General features: G+C 41.2%; 1 protein-coding gene across 2 annotated transcripts in view; it reads left to right on the forward strand.

The window, feature by feature from the left end:
• Positions 1 to 413: 413 nt before the first annotated feature.
• BRWD1 (bromodomain and WD repeat domain containing 1) overlaps positions 414 to 21,697 on the forward strand; it is a 116,511-nt gene continuing 95,227 nt past the window's right edge. For both annotated transcript variants that reach the window (XM_087418073.1, XM_087418074.1), the window contains exons 1-5: positions 414 to 573; positions 674 to 732; positions 878 to 907; positions 1,109 to 1,168; positions 20,317 to 20,467. In XM_087418073.1, coding sequence (XP_087274199.1) covers positions 525 to 573; positions 674 to 732; positions 878 to 907; positions 1,109 to 1,168; positions 20,317 to 20,467 — 349 coding nt within the window. In that variant the 5' untranslated portion in view covers positions 414 to 524. The remainder of the gene's footprint in view (positions 574 to 673; positions 733 to 877; positions 908 to 1,108; positions 1,169 to 20,316; positions 20,468 to 21,697) is intronic.

A 21,697-nucleotide genomic window follows, 5' to 3' on the forward strand; every position in this document is an offset into this window, starting at 1 on the left:
CAGTCCCAGGTCGAGGGGCTCAGTTCCGTCCGGGGGCGGGGACCCCTCCCTCCCCCTGCGGCCCCCGGCCCGCCCCCGCCCGGCGCGCCGCACGACCTCCGCCCCCGCGCCGGCGGCCGCCTCACAATGGCCGGCGACCGCCTCACCGCGCGCAGGGATCCCGGACACGCGCGCGCCCCTCCCCCACTCGCCGCCTCCCCCGGGCCAGGGCCTCGGCCCACTCTCCAGATTCTCCTCCCTGCGCCCCCTGAGACAGAAGAGCGGGCGGCGAGGCCTGCTTTTCCGGGCCGTGCCCGACCGCTGGTCGTCGGGCGGCGCCGGGCAGCCCCCGCGGAGGGACTACTTTTCCCCCCGCGGAGGGACTACTTGCGCGGAGGCGTCGTGCTGGCGGCGCGCACGGCATGGCGGCGGCGGCGGCGGCGGCGCGCCTGAGGTAGAGGGACGCCGGCCCGCTCAGGCCTCGGCGCGGCCTACACGCTTCGCTCGCCCGCTGCAGCCCCGCGCCCCGCGTCCCGCGCCCGGCCATGGCGGAGCCCTCGCCCGCCCGACGCCCGGTGCCTCTCATCGAGTCGGGTAAGACGCGCCGCCGCGCCGTCCCCGCGGCGCCCCCGGCCCCCTCCCCGGCGCCGCGGCGCCCCCTGACCCGCGGCCCCGTCTCCCTGTCTCCCCGCAGAGCTGTACTTCCTCATCGCCCGGTACCTCTCGGCCGGCCCGTGTCGGAGAGCCGCCCAGGTGAGTGCGCGCGCGGGCCCGGCGGCGGCGGCGGCCGAGGTGCGGGGCCCGGGACCCAGCCCCGCCGCCGCCTGGGGTCGCGGGGCCAGGCGCGGGGGGCCGGGTGCAGCCGCCGCCCCCCTGACTGCGCGTCTTCTCGGTGCAGGTGCTGGTGCAGGAGCTGGAGCAGTACCAGGTCTGTGCCGCGGTGTCCGCCCGCCCGCCGCGTCCCCTCCGCGTCCCCTCCGCGTCCCCCGGCCCCCTCCCGAGCCTGCCCGCGGCCGCCCGGCGGGCCCCCCATCCCCATTCCCATCCCTATCCCCATCCCCGCCCCAACGCCCCCACCTGGCCCCGGCCCCGCGCGGTGGTCACTCGTGTGCGCCCCGTGTCTTTGCAGCTGCTGCCCAAGAGGTTGGACTGGGAGGGCAACGAGCACAACAGGAGCTACGAGGAATTGGTGAGACTTTTGACATGTCGCTCCCGGGGTTTCCGAGCTCCCGCCCCCCGCCCCCTTTTCGGGGCTCCCTCTCGCGGGGCGGAGGGACCTCGCCGCTCTCGGGGGCGTCGCCGGGGCCGCGGGCCTCCCCCGGAGGTTTTGTTTGATTTGGGGGCGGCTGGGTTTGTTTTGGTAGGAAAGGGCCGCGGGGGCGGCGGGCGGACGTGGGGGCGACCCTGCCCCGCGGTCTGCGGCGGGGTGGGTCCCCCGGTACGGCTGCGGCGGGGGGAGCCGGGGGCGCGTGCCCGTGGGCGGGGGCGCGCCAGCCACTCAGCACGCTGCTCTCATCCGTCCTCCCGCACCCGACTTGCAACGCGGCCTCTGATTGGCCAGCCTGCCTTTGCCCCGCCCAGGCCTCACAACCACTTGTTCCCTGGGAATAGAATCATCGGTGTCTGAAAGCTGGAGAAGTGTTCCTATCGTGAGCATTTTTTATGTCTTCCCTCGGCGGCGCAATAAAAATCTTGCTGCTGTAATAATATGCCACTCCTCCAGTCATTTTGCCGCTCTGAACTGTACAACAGCTGTTGATATGAAAACTGTCACGTTTTGATGAATTTTTGTATTGATCTTGCTGTACAGAGCATAGGCTCTAACGATGCAGTTTCTCTTTTTGGAGCACCGTTAACGTAGATGACAGTTCTCTTTTCATTGTGCTTTGTTACCTTTTTTAGTTGTTCTCACAGTGTGTAATTCGGTTTTATCCACTCGTTTGTTCTTCGTGGAATAGAACATTTTTCAGGGAAATATTTTTTTGCCAGTTTGTGTATTCGGACAAAGGATTTTTTTTAGTTGCCAGGCTGTATTCAGCATGTTGTATGAGCAAAACAACTGAAAGAAAGAAAAAAAAAAAAGCTCCTGAATCATCTTTTACGACAGTTGTAATACCTGTAAGCAGAAGTTGGTAGGATGTGGTCACTGCTCTTTAGTTAAGCAAAAGAACAAAAAGGAAACAAGGGAATTTGTCATCTGTATATGAACAGTTAAGTGTTAATACTAAAAGTCACTTGAAAGTAACAAAGGGTTCTATTGCAATTGTCAGTTGTAATATTTGCCTTAGAGTTTTTTGAAGCAAACAAAAGTGAATATTTTCAAGAAAGTGAGTTCTAAAAATTTTGCATTATGGCAGAGTTTTTCCGTTTTCTTGAGTTTGATATTTTGAGATTTAAGTCAAGGAACCTTGTGTTTAAAGAACTGCTGTGTTTTATTGTTTTACTTCTTTCGATAAGAGAAAGTAGTGTTTTCAGTGAAGCAGAAAAGCATTATTGACATGACAGTGCAGTCATGCTACTGAAGAGAAAATTGCTTAGAGTTTGAAACAAGTGTAATGCTATAATTACTGGGAAAGTTACCTTTTAAATAGATTTATATAGTTTTTGGCTTTTGCTGTTAGAATAGCTTAAAACTCTACTTAAAATTATTCAAAATCTCTATGCTATGTCCCTGTGATGTGGCTATGACATGTCATCTCTCATTGCCTGGCTGATGTGGTCTGTCTGGTGGGTATCCTGTTCATCTTTACCGTCCCCTCTACTCCCCCTCCCAGCACTAAGTGGTAGAGGATGAGCTTCCTGTGTAGAGAAGGATTATTCTTTTGTCAAGGGTATAGGAGTAGCTTCTGGTTCTCCAAACAGAGGAAGTCTCTTTTTCTTTTTTAAATATTTTATTAAGAAGTATTTCAAATATACACAAGTGAGAATAATGTAATGAACCCCCATATACCATAAACAAATTTGTTACCCATTCGCTATGTTTACTTTGGTTTCTATTTGAGATATATTTTATAAACTATCAATGGAAATCTTCAAACATAGAAAAATAGAAATGAACCATCCACCAGGTACCCTTTATCAGCCTCAGTGATTATCAAAGAATGTTGCGTCTGTTACCTCCCTCCCCCAGGCTGTATTGTTTTTAAACATTCCAAACATTCCTTCATTCCGTTGGTTTATATACTGAAGTATTTAAAAATAAATCCCAGACATTGCATTTCATCCCTAAATTCTGCAGAGTGCATCTCTAAAAAATTTAAGGACCATTTCTTATACTACCATAGTGCCAGTATCATGTTCATAAAATAACTCATAATTTCTTGATACTATGTATAGATATATATATCTGGTCCATATTTAGATTTTTTCCTTGTTCCTTGGATGTTTTTTTATATTTAGTTTGAATTGGGCCTCAGACAAGGTCCATGCATTACACTAAAATTATCTTAAATCTCTTTATTTTGTGTACTTGTTTTTCCCCTGTGCTATTGATTTGTTGAAGAGACTGAGTCAGTTATCCTGTAGAATGTTTCACATTCTGGTTTTGTCTGTTTCGTTATGATGTTGTTTGTTTTCATATGTTGTTTAACTTCTTTTTCTCGATAGTTCTCATTCTTGGATCAGAACCATCTGGGGAGCTTTATAAAATATGGGTGCCCAGGCCATGGCCCAGACCAGTTAAATCAGAATTTTTGTGGTGGGACTGGACATCACTATTTTTTTAAAACCTTTCAGGTGATTCCAGTATTGCTGTTTACGAAGCTACAGTTTATCTTAGACTTGTGACCATGCTGTTACTCCAACATGTAGTTGGATTCTACTGGATTAAGCTATCAGATTATGATAGAAGATTATAAGCCAAGACTTGGAACTTGGGTGCACTGCCAGATAGACTCTACTTGAGTCTCAGATTGAGCCTTTTTTATAGCAAGGCTACTTATTTGCCCATTTAAAACAAAAACAACTTTGTATTCTCCACCTGTATTGCAGCTAATCCCATTACTGTTTCATTTTCATTGTGGGATTCTAAAGACCCTTCATCATGGGTGCAGCTAATCTTTTGTTGGTGTGGATTCTGCATTTTCTTTGTAGTTGACTATAGAGATCTGTCATTCTGTAGGTGTTTCATTGATAAATTTGGGAACACTTAATGATCATGGCCATGTGATGACAAGTTACAGTCTAGCAATGTAGCAGTATAGAAATTAGAAGCTTGGGTTTTGGTGCCAGGTGGCTGGGCTGTAATCCTGACTTGCTTGTGCTGCTTACTAGGTGTTCTAATCTTAGGCCAATTATTTAGTCTCTGCCTCAGTTTCTTGATCTGTATAACAAGGATAATAATAATTATATCAAAGGGTTGTTGTAAACATTATATGGAGAAATAGGGCTTTGCAGTGCCTGGTACACAGTAATAATCAGTAGTATTTATTAATAACAGTGCTGGTAGAACGATGTCATAATTATGTAGACTTCCCGTTCACTAAATTTATATTTGTAGGGGCTTATGAGATAGCAAAATACAGTCTCTATGAGCTTTAATGCCTGAGTGAATGATACCTGGTATTTACCCATTCATTAATGGATGACCACAGTGTGAGATGTGGAACTAATGACAGTCTCTATAGCTCAGTGCGGAATAATGGTAGTGGTGTTCCATCTATGAATCAATTAGCCTTGACTGTGCTAGTTTGAAAGAGAATAGTTATTACTTTGTTTTCTTAGGCTCACCTAATCAAAACAATTATTTGCATCTAAGGGACAAAATCATGGGACTTTTCTTTTGAATCGTCTAAATTCTTACAGATTTTTGCGATCTTATTCTATTGGATTCTGAGAAAGATTGTTAAAATCTCCAACTATGATTGTGGAGTTGTCTGTCTTTTTTTTTTTTCTTTTCAGTTATTTTGGAGCTATGTTATTAGTTATATATGATAGGTAAATACATACAAATTCAGAATTATCTTCCTATTGAATTGACCACCTCCCCCTTTAATTAATTAATTAATTAATTAATTTTTTGAGGAAGCTCAGCCCTGAGCTAACAGCCATGCCAATCCTCCTCTTTTTCCTGAGGAAGACCGGCCCTGAGCTAACATCTATTGCCAGTCCTCCTCCTTTTCTTCCCTTTTTCTCCCCAAAGCCCCAGTAGATAGTTGTATGTCATAGTTGCACATCCTTCTAGTTGCTGTACGTGGGACGCCGCCTCAGCGTGGCCGGACAAGCGGTGTGTCGGTGCACACCCGGGATCCGAACCCGGGCCGCCAGTAGCAGAGTGCAAGCACTTAACCACTAAGCCACGGGGCCAGCCCCCCCCCTTTTTTTTTTTTTTTTTTACAATAGACTTAAATTTTTTAGAGCAGTTTTAGGTTTTGCAGCAAAATTGAACGGAAGATAACAGATTTTCTATATACCCCTACTGCCGTAAATGCATAGCCTCCCTCATTATCAACATCCTTCACCAGAGTGATACATTTGTTAGAATTGTTAAACCTATGTTGACACATCATAATCACCCCAAGTCCATAGTTTACGTTAGGGTTCTTTTACATTAGGTACTCGTGTTGTACATTCTGTGGGTTTGGACAAATATATAATGACATCTTTCCAGCAATATAGTATCATACAGAGTAATTTTACTGCCCTAAAAATCTTCTGTGCTCCACCTAATTATTCCTCCTTCCCTCCTAACCACTGATGTTTTTACTGTCTCCATAGTTTGGCCCTTTGCAGAATTTGACTTTTTTTTTTTTAAATTGGGAAATGCTCTTTCTCTCCTAATACTTCTTGCCTATAAACTCTGACTTTGCCTCACATTACTGTAGCCACTCCAGCTTACTTTTGGTTAGTGATGGCATAGTATATCTTTTTCTATCCTTTCACTTTTAGTCTTCCTGTGTTCTCATTTTTGAAGTTTGTCTCCTGTAAACAGCATATAGTTTTAGGTTTTTTTTTTTTTTTGTGAGGAGATCAGCCTTGTGCCAACATCTGCCAATCCTCCTCTTTTTTTTTTTTTTTTTTTTGCTGAGGAAGACTGGCCCTGGGCTAACATCCGTGCCCCTCTTCCTCCTCTTTATATGGGACACCGCCACAGCATGGCCTGACAAGCGGTGTGGGTGTGTGCCCGGGATCCGAACCCGGGCCACCAGCAGTGGAGCGCGAGCACTTAACCGCTACGCCATGGGGCCGGCCCCTGTCTTTATTTTTAAAGGTTGTTTTTGTTAGCTGTGAAATTCTGAGTGGTTGGTAGGTGTTTTTTTCTTTCAGCACGTTAATATTGAAAAGTCAACAGTCTTACTATTGCACCTTTCAAGATACTGTTTTTCTCTCTGGCCGCTTTTTAAGATTTTCAGCAGTTTTACTATGATGTACTATAGCTGCAAACAAATCACCCCAAAATTTAGGGGCTTAAAACAACACAGATTTATTATTTTCTCCCAGTTTCTGTAAGTCAGGAGTCCAGGCATAGCTGAGCTGAGTCCTCTGTCTCAGTCTCTCTCAAGGCTCCAATAAAAGTGTTGGCCAGAGCTGGGGTTTCAGCTGAAGGCTTGACTTCTTCCAAGCTCATGTAGTTTTTAGCTGGATTCAGTTCCTGGAGGGGATTGTTGGGCTGAGAGCCTCAATTCCTAGCTGACTGTTGGCTGCCCTCAGTTCCTTGCCACATTGGTCTCTTCAGCATGGCAGCTTGCATCATCAAAAGACGAAAGCTGACAAGGCAATAGTCTGCTAGCAAGAGAGAAGTCACAGTCTTTTGTAATCTAGTAATGGAAGTGGGATTCCCTCGGTGTTACTATATTCTGTTGGTTAGAAGTAACATACTCAAAGGGAGGAGTTTTCACAAGGCTGTGAATACCAGGAGATGGGAATCATTGCGGGGATGTCAGAAGCTACTTACCGCATATGCCTAGGTACATTTCTTTGTATTTACTTTGCTTGGGGTTCTCTGAGCTTGTTGAATCTGTAGGATATTGAATAGTCTAATGTGTAATTAAAGTCCCAAATGGGAAGGATAGAAGAATGGGATAGAAGAAATATTTTGAAGAGATAATGGCTGAGCATTTTCCAACATCTGGCCCATCTCTGGGTCTGCTTCGATTGATCACTTCCTCTCTTGACCATGGGTCACATAGTTTGCTTTGTATCTCATCTTTTGAAGTGTGTGGGGCCTTTTTGTGTTAAAAGAGTAGGGACTGAAGTAATGTAATTAGCCCCAGTAAAGGATGTGCTCTTTTTCTCTCAAGCTGTTAGTGTGTGGTGCTGGGTCCATCTAATTTGTATGAGATCTTCTCTGGGCTTTGTTGCAGCCTTAGTTACATTCACTTCATCACTGGCTTCACATGGTTTGAAGGTGGGATCAAGACTTTTCCCTTCCAGCAGAGTTTGGGATTTGGGCACTGGTGAGATTCTTGAGATGTCTATACTTAATAGCCGAATTGCCCTCTTTCCAGACCTTGTAAGATCTTGCTCTTCTTTGTAGCCCAGCAGCCAACTTTTTGGGTTGCTGAAGAGGTGTCGTTGCTCGCCAGTCCTGCGCTTGGCTTTCTGCCCTGTTGTCTGTTTCTGGCCTGAGGAGGGCCTCTGCAGTGCACTTGTGGTGGAGGGGTTCTCCCCCAGCTGCTCTGCATCCAGTGTTTGGCCCTGTGCTGCTGGTGAAGGCGTGTGGGCAAGAATTGAGGTGGGTGCAGACTCGGACTGAGGCTCCTCAGCATTCTGATCAATCATGCCAGCCCACAGCTGGCTGTTTAAAAGTTTGGCAGGTTTTTTTTGTTCTTATCTGTGGTCAGTTCTGCCTCCCTGCTAGGGATGAAAGCAGCTGTGACTCTTTTTTCTGTTTACAGAAGGGCTCATCAGTTTCTGAGGTGTCGTTCATTTGGATTTGTTTCCTCAGCTCTGTGATGGGTTTACAAATTACTTCTCAGCTGATCCAGCTTGTTCTCATTGTTAAAGTGAAAGCAATAGTTTCTCACATTATCTCCTTTTAATAGTTGGGATAAATAATTATTTTTACCTTTTAAAAATTATGTAGGACATATAACCATCTGTAGTTATCTGTAGGTACACCAAATTATACTTCCTGACACATAGTAGGCTCTCGATATTTATTGAAAGAATTAATGTTGTTTAATGCTTAGGATAGTTTTTTGTTGAGAACCAGTCATCAATAGTTTGGTTATTAAATGATGTATGATCTTTGATTTCTTAAAATCTCTTCTTAGATGTGTGCTTCATTTTAGGTCAGTTAGAACAATGTTTAGCGGTAAAGGGCCATGAGATACCTGCAAGTTATACATCCTTTTTTTTTTTATTGATGTCTTAATAGTTTATAACATTGTGAAATTTTGGTTGTACATTATTGTTTGTCAGTCACCATATACATGTCTCCCTTCACCTCTTGTGCCCACCCCCCACCCCCTTGCCCCTGGTAACCACAATACAGTTTTCTCTGTCCATGTGTTGGTTTATATTCTACACATGAGTGAGATCATGCGGTGTTTGTCTTTCTCTTTCTGGCTTATTTCACGTAACGTAACATCCTCCAGATCCATCCATGTTGTTGCAAATGGGATGGTTTTGTCTTTTTTTATGGCTGAGTAGTATTCCATTGTATATATATACCACATCTTCATCCATTCCTCAGTCGAGGGACATTTGGGTTGCTTCCACTTCTTCGCTATGGTGAATAATGCTGCAGTGAACATAGGGGTGCATAAGCCTCTTTGGATTGTTGATTTCAGGTTCATTGGATAGATTCCCAGTAGTGGGATAGCTGGATCATAGGTATTTCTATTTTTAATTTTTTGAGGAATCTCCATACTGTTTTCCATAGTGGCTGCACCAGTTTGCATTCCCACCAGTAGTGTATGAGGGTTCCTGTTTCTCCACATCCTCTCCAACATTTGTTTTTTGTCTTGGTGATTATAGCCGTTCTAACGGGTGTGAGATGATATCTTAGTGTGGTTTTGATTTGCATTTCCCTGATGATTAGTGATGTTGAATATCTTTTCATGTGCCTCTCGGCCATCTGTATATCTGCTTTGGAGAAGTGTCTGTTCATTTCCTTTGCCCATTTTTTGATCGGGTTGGTGTTTTTTTGTTGTTCAGTTGTGTGAGTTCTTTATATATTATGGAGATTAAACCCTTGTCGGATATATGTTTTGCAAATATTTTCTCCTAGCTGGAAAGTTTTCTATTCATTTTGATCCTGGTCTTGTAGAAGCTCTTTAATCTGATGAAGTCCCACTTGCTTATTTTTTCTTTAGTTTCCTTACTCCAAGTAGACATGGCATCCGAAAAGATTCCTTTATGACCAATGTCAAATAGTGTATTGCCTATATTTTCTTCTAGGAGTTTTATAGTTTCAGGTCTCACCTTCAGGTCTTTGATCCATTTTGAGTTAATTTTTGTGAATGGTGATAGCAGATGGTCTACTTTCATTCTTTTTTGTATGTGGCTGTCCAGTTTTCCCAGCACCATTTATTGAAGAGACTTTCCTTTCTCCTTTGTGTGTTCTTAGCTCCTTTGTTGAAGATTAGCTGTCCGTATATGTGTGTTTTTATTTCTGGGCTTTCAGTTGTGTTCCATTGATCTGTGTGTCTGTTTTTGTACCAGTACCATGCTGTTTTGGTTACTATTGCTTTGTAGTATGTTTTGAAGTCAGGGATTGTGATGCCTCCAGCTTTGTTCTTTTTTCTCAGGATTGCTTTAGCTATTCGGGGTCTTTTGTTGCCTGATATGAATTTTAGTATTGTTTATTCTGTTTCCATGAAGAATGTCATTGGAATTCTGATTGGGATTGCGTTGAATCTGTAGATTGCTTTAGGTAATACAGACATTTTAATTATAATAATGTCTTATGTTTTCATTGTATGGGTCTTTCACCTCCTTGGTGAAGATTTATTCCTAGATATACATCCCCCCTTTTTTTGTTTTTGTGAGGAGATCAGCCCTGTGCTAACATCTGCCAATCCTTCTTTTTTTTTGCTGAGGAAGACTGGCCCTGGGCTAAAATCTGTGCACGTCTTCCTCCACCTCATATGGGATGCCGCCACAGCATGGCTTGCCAAGCAGTGCGTCGGTGTGCGCCCGGGATGCGAACTGGCGAACCCCGGGCCGCCGCAGCGGAGCGCGCAGTTAACCGCTTGTGCCACTGGGCCGGCCCACATCCCTTTTTTTAAAGCTCCTTAATTCATTTCATTAGGAACATACAAAGTAGAATCTTTCAGTCATTCTTTACTATCTTTCCATTTTTATGTAGAAATGGGGAAGTGGCATTTTGAACACTAAACTTTTGTGTTAAAATTATGTAATGACTGTAGCAGCGCATGATGAATTACAGTTTGCAGTATTGCTTCAGAATTTGCCTGAGACTTTCATTTAAGTATTTGTAATGGGATGGGTGAATGAGATTTGGATGTGAGAATCCAACTGCTTAGAAAAAATTCGCTATGTTGATTTTAATCAGTTTGCAGATATTTGGCTTTAAAAACTCATAGAGGCCACTTAGGCTCTAAAATTCTTATGATACTCGTTCGTTATCTCATTACTTGCCATTTTTATTAAGATGCCGTATAGCTGATTACAATTATTCGGTGATGATGGAGAGTTGCAGAACTAGACAGCCTGGGTTTATATTTTTAGCTCTGCCATTTATTAGCTCTTTGATTCTGGGCAGGTTATTTGATGCCTGTGCCTGTGTTTTCTCATCTGTAAAATGAACATGAATAGTTGGGAGGTATAGTAAGTTAGTATAAATAAAGTTCTTAGAACAGTGTCTGTCAGATAATCACTATATAAATGTTACCTGTTTTCATTAACGTAGTGAGGAATTAAATTAGTCAAAACCTTAAAATACTTAGAAGTGTACATTGTAAGTGCACAGTATTATCTATTATTGTTATTTTTGCAAATGTGGAGTCTCAAGTCTTAGAAAGTATCTTGTCCAAGGTCTCATAACTAGTTAGATGTAGGGCTAGGACTGTTAACCACATTTCCTGTGGGCCAGGAGAGTCCCCTACCTGCTTTGTTCTGGTATCTGTTGGTTGAATTATCATTGGTATATTTGAGGCTGGATTCCAAATTGAGAAACTTTTTGCTTGAGAAAGACCTTGTTGGGACAGGCTCAATTTAAAGTCTTAAAATTTGCCTCTAAATAAATAGTAAGTGTTTGAAGATGTTGATAGTGGCCTTTCTGTAGGGGTGTACTGAAAAATATGTAATTAATTCATTGGTCTTTTCTCTGTACTGTGACTAAAACTTGTCCTAATGTTAAATAAAAATTGCCTATGTTCAGTGTAGAATATTTAGAAAATGCAAAAGCAAAGAGAAGATAGAAAAATAACTAAAATGAGAAGTATTTATTTTTTTATTTTTTTGTGAGGAGGACTAACCGTGAGCTAACATCTGATGCCAGTCCTCCTCTTTTTTCTTGTGGAAGATTGGTCCTGAGCTAACATCCATGGCCATCTTCCTCTACTTCATATGGGACGCCGCCACAGCATGGCTTAACAAGCGGTGCGTTGGTGCGCATCCGGGATCCGAACCTGCGAGCCCCGGGCCGCCGCAGCGGAGTGCACGCACTTAACTGCTTGCGCCACCGGGCCGGTCCGAGAAGTGTTTATTTTTTATGCATATACTCTAACAAAAATAGTATCTTTAAAAAAATTATGTTGTGAATTCCTTTCTATTTCTCTGGAAAATTTTATCTAACCACTTGCTTGTTGGACATTGGGTTGGTTTCCAGTTTTTTCTATTACTGATTCTATGAATATCAAAATAAGATCTATGTATCTGTGCATTTAGTCTGCCCTGGTGGTCCAGTGTTAAGATTCCCGCTGTCACTGACACAATCTGGGTTCATTTCCCAGTGGGGGAATCACACCACTCCTCTGTCAGTTGTCATTCTGTGGTGGCTGCCTGTTGCTGTGATGCCGAAAGCTCTGCCACCAGTATTTCAAATACCAGCAGGGTCATTCATGGAGGACAGGTTTCAGCAAAGCTTCCAGACTTAAGACAGACTAGGAAGAAGGACCTGGCCACCCACAGCTGAAAAAATTGGCCATGAAAACCCTGTGAATAGCAGCGAAGCATTGTCTGATACAGCGCTGGAAGGTGAAAGGATGTGGCAAAAAGACCAGGCAGGTACCGCTCTGCTGGACACAGGGTCACTAGGAGTCGGAATCAACTTCATGGCACTAACAACAACAAATCTATGCATTTATTTATCTAAATCTTAATCATTGAATAAAATGGTTTACATGTTTTTAATGTTTATTATAAATTTGTTCTCCTTAAGGCTCCACCAGTTTAAAACTCTTGACTACCAAAAATTAGAGATACTGATTTCTTACCCAGATAACCTTTTTTATTTTATTTTATTTATTTATTTTTTTCCCCCCCAAAGCCCCAGTAGATAGTTGTATGTCATAGCCGCACATCCTTCTAGTTGCTGTACGTGGGACTCGGCCTCAGCGTGGCCAGAGAAGTGGTGCGTCGGTGCACGCCCGGGATCCGAATCCCGGGCCACCAGCATCAGAGCGCACGCACTTAACCGCTAAGCCACGGGGCTGGCCCCCCAGATAACCTTTTTAATCTTTGCCAATCTAATGGATAAAATAGTACCTGTAGATAATGTTTGAGTCGTTTTTTGCCTAGTACTGCGCAAAAGTTAAGAGCTTTAACCTGTATAATCTCATTTACTTTTCTCAGCAACCCCGTTACCTTGTATGTATCATGATTTTCCTTTTGAAATGAAACTGGAGGAGACAAGTAACTTGGATGAGGTTATATTCATAAGGGGCAGATCCAGGCTGCAAGCCCCACTTTGTGTGTTGTTTATTCATTAACTAATGCATGATGCATTTATTCAGTAAATGAATGCCTACCATGTTTAAAGTTACAGGGATACTGGTGTGGATGAGATGGACAAGGCTCCTGCATTCATGGAGTTTACACCCTAGGGGTAAAACTGACCAGGAGCAGCAGACAGGTTACTGGAATACAAATTCAGATGGGATTGGGAAGAGAGGGTGAGGAGGTACAGGGTGTTTTAGGTGGGTGGTGAAGGAAAACATTTGACCTGAAGGATGAAAAGGAGCCAGCCATGTGAAGATCAGAGGAAAGAGGCGTTGCTATCAGTCTTAAAAACCTTTGTAACCTCTGACCCAGCAGTTAAATGCCTAGAACTTTTTTTTAGGAACTAAGTTTGTTTATTGGCTGTTGATAATCCATCTTTTCTGAATTGCCTTTTTATATCTTTTCCTTTTCTACTGCTGTCTTACTGTTTTGTAAGAATTCTCCGTATATCTAGGTTATTCTTTCGTCTATCACATGTTCTAAATTCTTTTTCCTAGTTTGCAGGTTGCTTTTTAGTTCTGTTTGGAGGTTTTGTTTTTACAAAAGTTTAAGATTTTTAATTTGGTTATATCTGTTAATCTTTATTTTGCCTTTAGGGTTATCCTTAAAACCCTTCTGTAATTGAAGATTATAAAAGGCAAATCTTATGTATCTATTCATGTATTTTTTTTATAGTCCATTTATAATTTCTTTATGTGGAGTTTATTTTAGCGTTTTGTTGGTGAGGTATGTATATTTTTTTATAGTCCATTTATAATTTCTTTATGTGGAGTTTATTTTAGCGTTTTGTTGGTATGAGGTATGGATCTAGCTTCTTCCAAATTGTCAGTCAATTTGCAAATACCATTTGAGTCATTTCCCCTTTATCCACAGAGAATGCAATCATTATCATTTACTAAATTCTTGCTAACTTTCATCTGTGGACTTTCTTTTCTGTTCCTGTGACATGCTGTACTATTTTAAGGATTGAACTTTTATTATATATTTTATTACATATTAAAAATGTTTTGTCAAATTCCCTTTGCTTAGCATTTTAGCTCAAAAAGAAGGTGGTCATTAAATACACAATCTTATGCCTTTTTTTTTTGTGAGGAAGATCAGCCCTGAGCTAACATCCCTGCCAATCCTCCTCTTTTTTGCTGAGGAAGACGGGCCCTGGCCTAACATCCGTGCCCATCTTCCTATACTTTATATGGGATGCTGCCACAGCATGGCCTGACAAACAGTGCATCAGTGCGCGCCCGGATCCAAACCTGGGCCGCCACCAGTGGAGCGCGAGCGCTTAACTGCTACACCACGGGCGGGCCCGCAATCTTATGCTTTAAGCTGTTAAGGAATTAGGAAGGAATTCGTTGTGAACTGTACCTTGAACTGATAGCTGTGTACCTGTGAATGTTTTCTGGCTTTTAATTCCCTGTTCATTTGGGAAATATTATTTCTGTTCTGAATGATTCAAATTGTATTTCCTTATTATTTCAGTCATTGCAGCACTCAGTGACTGAACCTGGAATCTGCATCTTCTTTTTAATCTGACTCTTGTAATCTTAAGATCCTAACAGTTCTTGTAGAACATTTTTGTAAACTCTTGTTTTATGTTTGTATTGAGTTTTATGAATTTGTTTTAAAGATATAACTACAATAAGTTTTATTTCCTTTGGTTATTTGAAATGTGACAAACCTCTTGATGAAATAATGAACTAAGTCTGACTAGGAGATGTTTTGCATTGATGTTGAAATCTATGGTCTGTACTATGTTCATGTTGCTGAAATTGTTGTTTAACCAAGTATTTTACTCTTTTGTATCTTCAGTAGGCTGTAGCATGTTTAAAATCCATGCATTTTTGAAGTGTGCCTGTCTCTTTTGTTTTAATACATCTTGTGAAACAGTATTTTTGAAAAATAGAGTTTGACTTTTTTGGGGAGTATTTGACTCTTCATTAAGTTCCATATAGGATCTAGACTTTAATTTGTCTTTGCACAGGTTTTATTTTGATCATATTCTGCTTAGAAAATTCAGTTATTTTGATTTGGTGTACAACAAAACTCAAGTTCAGTGTTTTCACATGTCAGCTGATTTATGTATAAAGCTGCTGAGAATTTTGCATTGTGTATTTTATTCCTTTCAGATGATCTGATGATAAGAAGAGCAATAGCAGGAGACCCACCCTATCAAGAATATCAGAAATCTTAGATTTTTTTCTTCTGAATAATTTGTAATTTGGAAAAACTTTTGTAGTCTAGAAGTAGGCTTATCGTTTTGCTAACAGAGGAAGAAAATGATATTAATAGATTGCATATAAATACTAAGTCCCTATTTAGTATTGAAGTCAGCATTAATAGCATTTTCCAGGCAAGCCTCATTTTACCAGGGTTGTTGGTGGGTGATTTTCCTACAGATATTCGGATTGGTGGACATCCTGTTACGATTTGTGTGATTGTGTAGCACATAAAAATATGCTTATGGAATACTTCATTTGCTTAGAAGCGATGGCTTAAATAATAAAGATATATAATGATGTTTTACAGGTGTGTAGATGGAATTGATGCAGTGATTTAATGGTGTCATTAAAGATTCAGCCTTTGTCTTTCTGCTTGGGCAGCCTTGACATTTTGGCTTTTTTCCCCTCAAACTTAGAGTTCTGTGGTTGATAGATGGCTTTTGCAGCTCTTGTCATCATATCCTAGAAATGATAGGAGGGAAGGGTTCTTTCTTCTTGTGACTCTTTATTAGGGAGGAGAGTTTTTCTGGGAATGTTCCTCTGCCCCAGCAGATTTCTTCTCAGTTTCATTGGCCAGAACTAGATAACATGATCTGGTTTTCAAAGAGTCTGGAAAAGTGCGGTTCTGCCAACGTGGGGAGGTAATGGCTGTTGGGTAAGTGATCACTGTCTGCTCCAGGAAGCTTAAACTAATGTTTCTGAATTAAAATAAATTTAAATGCTTTTTTTCTTTTGGTGAGGAAGATCAGCCCTGAGCTAACATCCGATGCCAATCCTCCTCTTTTTTGCTAAGGAAGATTGGTCCTGGGCTAACATCTGTGCCCATCTTCCTCTACTTTATATGGGGTGCCGCCCCAGCATAGCTTGACAAGCGGTGTGTTTTTGTGTGCCTGGGATCCGAACCTGCGAACCCCGGCCTGCTGAAGTGGAGTGTGCGTGCTTAGCTGTTGTGCCCCATAAATTTAAACGCTTTTAAATGAAGGATCTGCACGCCAACACTAGAACATTTCTCTGCCTAGGTCCTTTTGTATAAACTGAGTGTTAAGCTCTTTTTCCCTCTTACTGCTATAGAAACATTTATCCTGCCATTGACTACTAAACTTTCACTTCTTTATAAAGCTTAGAAAAGAGACCAAGAGCATCCATCTCATCAGAAGCTGAGGGGAATTACTTAAGCAAGGAAGACACCAAATTTCTTATTTTGTATTAAAGACAGGGCTCTCTGTCACAGTGTACTTCTTGATGTATGGGAATTGTGATATGATATGGTAGTTTACTTATACGTTTTCCCATTGCCAGGTTTCTAGATACAATTTATGAGAGAAAGCTAAAGGTCAGATAGGTACATATTAAAGAGATTGTGTTCATTCTAGATCCTGATTAGATTACAGCACCCCAAACTTACAGAAAAGGCTACTTTCTCCCATAACTTTCCAGTTAGGTTATCCAGATGCTACTGCCACTTTCTGTAACTGCTACCCTGGGCTCAAAGAGGCTCATACTCACAACAGTATTTGGCAATAGTAATACAGTGAACCCAGGGTTGTAGCTGATAAACTTTCTGACTTAATTGGCTACAAAAAACAAGATGGTAGAGAGATTGGCTATTTGACCTTTTTTTGTGTGTGTGAGGAAGATCGGCCCTGAGCTAACATCTGCCAATCCTCCTCTTTTTTTTGCTGAGGAAGACTGGCCCTGGGCTAACATCCATGCCCGTCTTCCCCTACTTTATATGGGACGCCGCCACAGCAAGGCCTGACAAGCGGTGCCTCGGTGTGCGCCTGGGACCCGAACCAACGAACCCCGGGCCACTGCAGAGGAGCGCGTGCATTTAACTGCTTGCGTCACTGGGCCGGCCCCCTGGCTATTTGACCTTTGGAGGGACTTAGTTCTGGCCTGATTCCTGAGGACCTTGGATAACTGGCTTACTGGTTGACGTTACTGATGGAGACTGTTACTAACATTCATGTCTAAGACTTGAAAATATTGAAGGAACATTATTATAGTGATTTGGTCACTATGCTGTTAATTTTCAATAATCCAGAACCATTTTCTGTTGATTATTTTTGTTGCCTGTATTGGGACTTAGAACCACGTTATTTTCCAGATGCACCTAGTTTTGTACAAAAATAGTATTACCCCCTCCCCCCATCTTTGATGGTTATGTTAGAATCCTTAGAAATGCAGTGAATCTGTAATTTTCTTTATGAGAAAATTCATGGAATCCATGAATTTTTTTTATTGCTTCTTCAATCCAGGGAGTGAGTATAACCTGCATGTGTGTAAAGTTCTGCTTCTAGATCATTTAAGAGATAAAATATGTGTAGCAGTGGGAAGCATTCTGTTTAAAATTTTCCATCTGTACCTTTTCTATCTAGAGAAGTTCTTTTTCTCCATACCTTTTATATCTGATCTTCAAAAACAAGTCTCCATTTCCAGGTAGGCTTGGTTGTGTAACCTCAAAACTTAAAGGCAATATAAGTTCTCTATCCCCCTGAATAGTGGAATTCTCAAAATGATTAGATTAGAGAAGAGTGATTTTTCCCCCTTCCAGAAGCTGTGTTGCCATTGCCCAACATCATTTTATCGTAAATACTTAAACTTTTTATATGTATTGTTTAGGTTGATCAGTGCAGTTAATTTAGTGGGGGTTTTGTTTTTCAGATTTGCATTACTGACAAGTTCTTAGATCTTTGATTTTCATGGTCCTGTTGGAATTACCTTCTAGTTCCTTTTATCTCCCTCTCTGAGCTAATTATCTACAACAGTTTTTGGACTTTTACATACTGACGCTGTGAAGCACAGAATGCTAATTAGTATTAAGAAACACCTTTTTGAGGTCTGCCGGAGCTTTGATATATCTTTTGAGCTTTGCGTTAGAATGTCTGTCATGGTGGGAAACATAAGTCAGGTTGAAAAGTTGAAGATATTCTCTTTATCCTTTTGTATTACCAGGGCTTGTGAACAAAAACCTTATGTTGAATCCGGGCTTATGTTATGTTTGAATTCATGATTAAGAACCAAAAGTGAGATTTAGAACTGTATGTTTTAAATTTTCCTTGGAGCAGTGTTTCTCAGGGAGTTTGAAAATGTTTGGGGCATTGTTGGTATCATAGTGGCAAAGGGCGTACTTTGGCATTAATGGAAGGGAACCAGGGATACCATATGTTCTGAATGTGGAGACAGTCTCGTACCATGATGTTTTGACCTTCCTCAAATGCTGGTAACATCACAGTTGAGAAACCCTAGGGATGCAGCATCAAAGTTTATGCCAAATAGATTCATATAATGTATTAGGCATATTCCTGAGTGAAACTTACACATTACCCTTTTTGTTTTTATTTTTTTGAGCTATAATTGACATACAATAAACTGCACATATTTATAGTGTTCCAGTTGATAAATTTGGATGTGTGTTACACCCGTGAACCCATCACCACAGTGGAGATAGTGAACATATCTATTACATCCAAATGTTTCCTCTTCCTCTTTGTAATTCCTCTTGCTTCTCCCCCTGCCCCCAGCAACTTGTCATCTGCTCTCTGTAAATATATATTAGGTTGCATTTTCTAGAGTTTCATGTAAATGGAAGTCATACAGTGTGTACTCTCTTTTTGGGGTCTTTCAGCATTATTTATTTTGAGCTTCATTTGTGTCATTGTGTTATTAATAGTTAATTTCTTTTCATTGCTGAATAGTATTCCATTGTGCAGATATACAATAATGTGTGTATTCATTCACCTGTTAGCGGACATTTGGGGTGTGTCCACTTTTGAGCTTTTAAAAAGGAAGCTGTTTAAGAAAATACATGGGGCCGGCCCCGTGGTTTAGCGGTTAAGTGTGCGCGCTCCGCTACTGGCGGCCCAGGTTCGGATCCTGGGCACGCACTGACACACCGCTTCTCCGGCCATGCTCAGGCCGCGTCCCACACACAGCAACTAGAATGATGTGCAACTATGACATACAACTATCTACTAGGGCTTTGGGGAAAAAAAAAAGGAGGAGGATTGGCAATAGATGTTAGCTCAGAGCCAGTCTTCCTCAGCAAAAAGAGGAGGATTAGCATGGATGTTAGCTCAGGGCTGATCTTCCTCACAAAAAAAAAAAAGAAAATTCATGAACAAGCCTTTTCATGGACATATGCTTTCATTCTTCTTGGGTAAATACTTAGGAGTAGAATAGATGGATAATATGGTAGGTATTACTATTAAAGAAACCGCCCAACTGTTTTCCAAAGTGGTTGTACTGTGTTATGTTCCTATTAGTGCTTTCTCCACATTCTAGCCAATCTTGGTCTGGTCAGTCTATTTAATTTTAGCCATTCTAATAGTTCTCATGTTCTAATAGTTCTCTAATAATATCTCATGGTTTTAATTTGTATTTCATCAGTTACCATTGATGTTGCTCATCTTTTCATGTATTTGTTTGCCATCTGTATGTCTTCTTTGGTGAAGTGTCTGTTCAAATCTTTTGCCCATTTTTAAAAATTAGATTGTTTTTTTATTAGGTTTTGAGTTTGTTATATATTCTGGCTGTAAGTCCTGTGTCGGATATGCTTTGCAAATATTTTGTTTCAGTTTGCTGGTTGTCTTTTCATTCTTGTAACGGTGCTTTTTGGAAAAACAGAAGTTGTTAGTTTTGATGTAGTCCAGTTTATTGTTTTGTTCTTTTGTAGATTGTGCTTTTGGTGTCATGATAGAAATCTTTGCCTGACTCCAGGTCATAAAGATTTTCTCCAATGATAAGTTTTACGGTTTTAGGTTATACATTTAGATCTGTGATCTGTCTTGAGATAATTTTTGTTTATGGTGTGATGTATGGATCAAACTTAAATTTTTCTTTTTTGGGCAAATGGATGTCCAATTGTCTCAGCACCGTTTGTTGAAAAGATGATCTTTTCTCCTTTGCACCTTTTTCAAAAATCAGTTGTCCTTCTATAATAACAAGTCTTGAAATCAGGTATTGTTAGCCCTGAACTTTGTTCTTTTTCAAAGCTACTTTGGCTTTTCTAGGCCATTTGCATTTGCTGATGAATTTTAGAATAAAATCGTCAATTTCTACAAAAAACACCTGGGATTTTGATTGGGATGGCTTTGAATAAATATATCAATTTACCATTTATTTAGGTCATCTTTAATTTCTCTCAGCAATGTTTTGTGGTTTTCATTGTACATGTTTTTCACATGTTTTGTCAGACTTATCCCTTAGTATTTAATCTTGTTGATACTATGTTAAACAATGTTGTTTTTGAAACTTGCTCTCCAATCAGGTCTTGTCCAATAAGCATGTGGCTCCTGATCATCTGTTGCAAATCTGCCAGCGCATCGGTCCCATGTTGGATAAAGAAATCCCACCCAGTATTTCAAGAGTCACTTCTTTACTTGGTGCAGGAAGGCAGTCTTTGCTACGTACAGCAAAAGGTACCTTAATTTGAAGAAGTGTTCTGCTTTGTATTACTAGCTTAGTAATTACTATAATTGTGAAGTAATGTAAGCATTGTGGAAGAAAGGTGATATGTAACATAAACCTATAAACCATGCTGTGGACTATGAAATTCTCTGCATTTAGCATAGACATTGAATTTTATTAGTTAAGTGTTTAATGGGTCCTTCTGCATTTAAAAAAATGATAAAGGTATAGATGTTAAGCTAAAAAGCTTGAATTTATTCTGAGATGTGTTTGAGGTTTTATCAATGTGAGTTCTTAATTTTCCTTTTTGTAGCTCACTTATAACTTCATTGAATGTAATTGTATGTGTCTAATAAACTCTTTAAATGCTAGAAGTATTTCATTTGATATTTAGATTCTGAAAGCCCTTTGTTATAAGGGGAAGTGATTTTCTAAATTTGGTAGCAGTTTGAAAACAAGCACCAAAAATGTAAAATTGCATGGTTCTTTTTTCACCAATTTAATTTTTTTGCGAAGTTATGTGGTAGCAAAATGTTTGGAATTGCTGTTCTTTTTCTGTTAGCTTGGTATATATAATTCACTTAGGCTAAGTATATGTATGTGACTGATCTATGTATACAACGTGGCTTAACTGCTAACGGGCAAGAATGTTGGCTCTTCTGATCCTGAGCATATGTCAAGTTCATCCCTCGTGATTATTTATATAATGATTTGTTGCTGATGTGATACTGCCTCTTAGATGTACCACCAGTATAAAGCTTGACTGAGAAAGAACAACCTCCCTCTTGGTTCCATGCCAGACTGGTTTGTCAGCTTTAGTTGTTTCTTAGTGCTCTATGGCCATGCCGCACTGTGGCTTGTATCAGGAAACTGTTCATATTCTTCCTTCTTCTGTGTCCCTATTCACCTTGTAATTATTCTATTTTAGGTTGTTATATAGTAGTTGCCTGGGTAGCCTGTTTTCCTCTGTTTTCTTTACTTGTGTCAAGTTCAATGTCGTTTTGTGATGAGCACTGCTTTAGAACTGGCAGACCTTAGAAGACCTCAGCAAGCTGCCCTAGGGTAGGGACCATATTTCTCTGTTTGTTTTGTACTAGTGCCACGAGAGGATGCCTTGTAACTGCTCTTTGATCATGATAGTGGTGATGAATCCATTCATGTAAAATGTAATATGCCTGTTAGTTTGGGGCACCCGAGGCTCAGTGAGGTTTTGTACGATGCCTTCCTTCACCCTTCCTCTT

Source organism: Ceratotherium simum, chromosome 27 (genome assembly GCF_057802395.1).
Source record: "Ceratotherium simum simum isolate JZ-2026a chromosome 27, ASM5780239v1, whole genome shotgun sequence".
Lineage (NCBI taxonomy): Eukaryota > Metazoa > Chordata > Mammalia > Perissodactyla > Rhinocerotidae > Ceratotherium > Ceratotherium simum.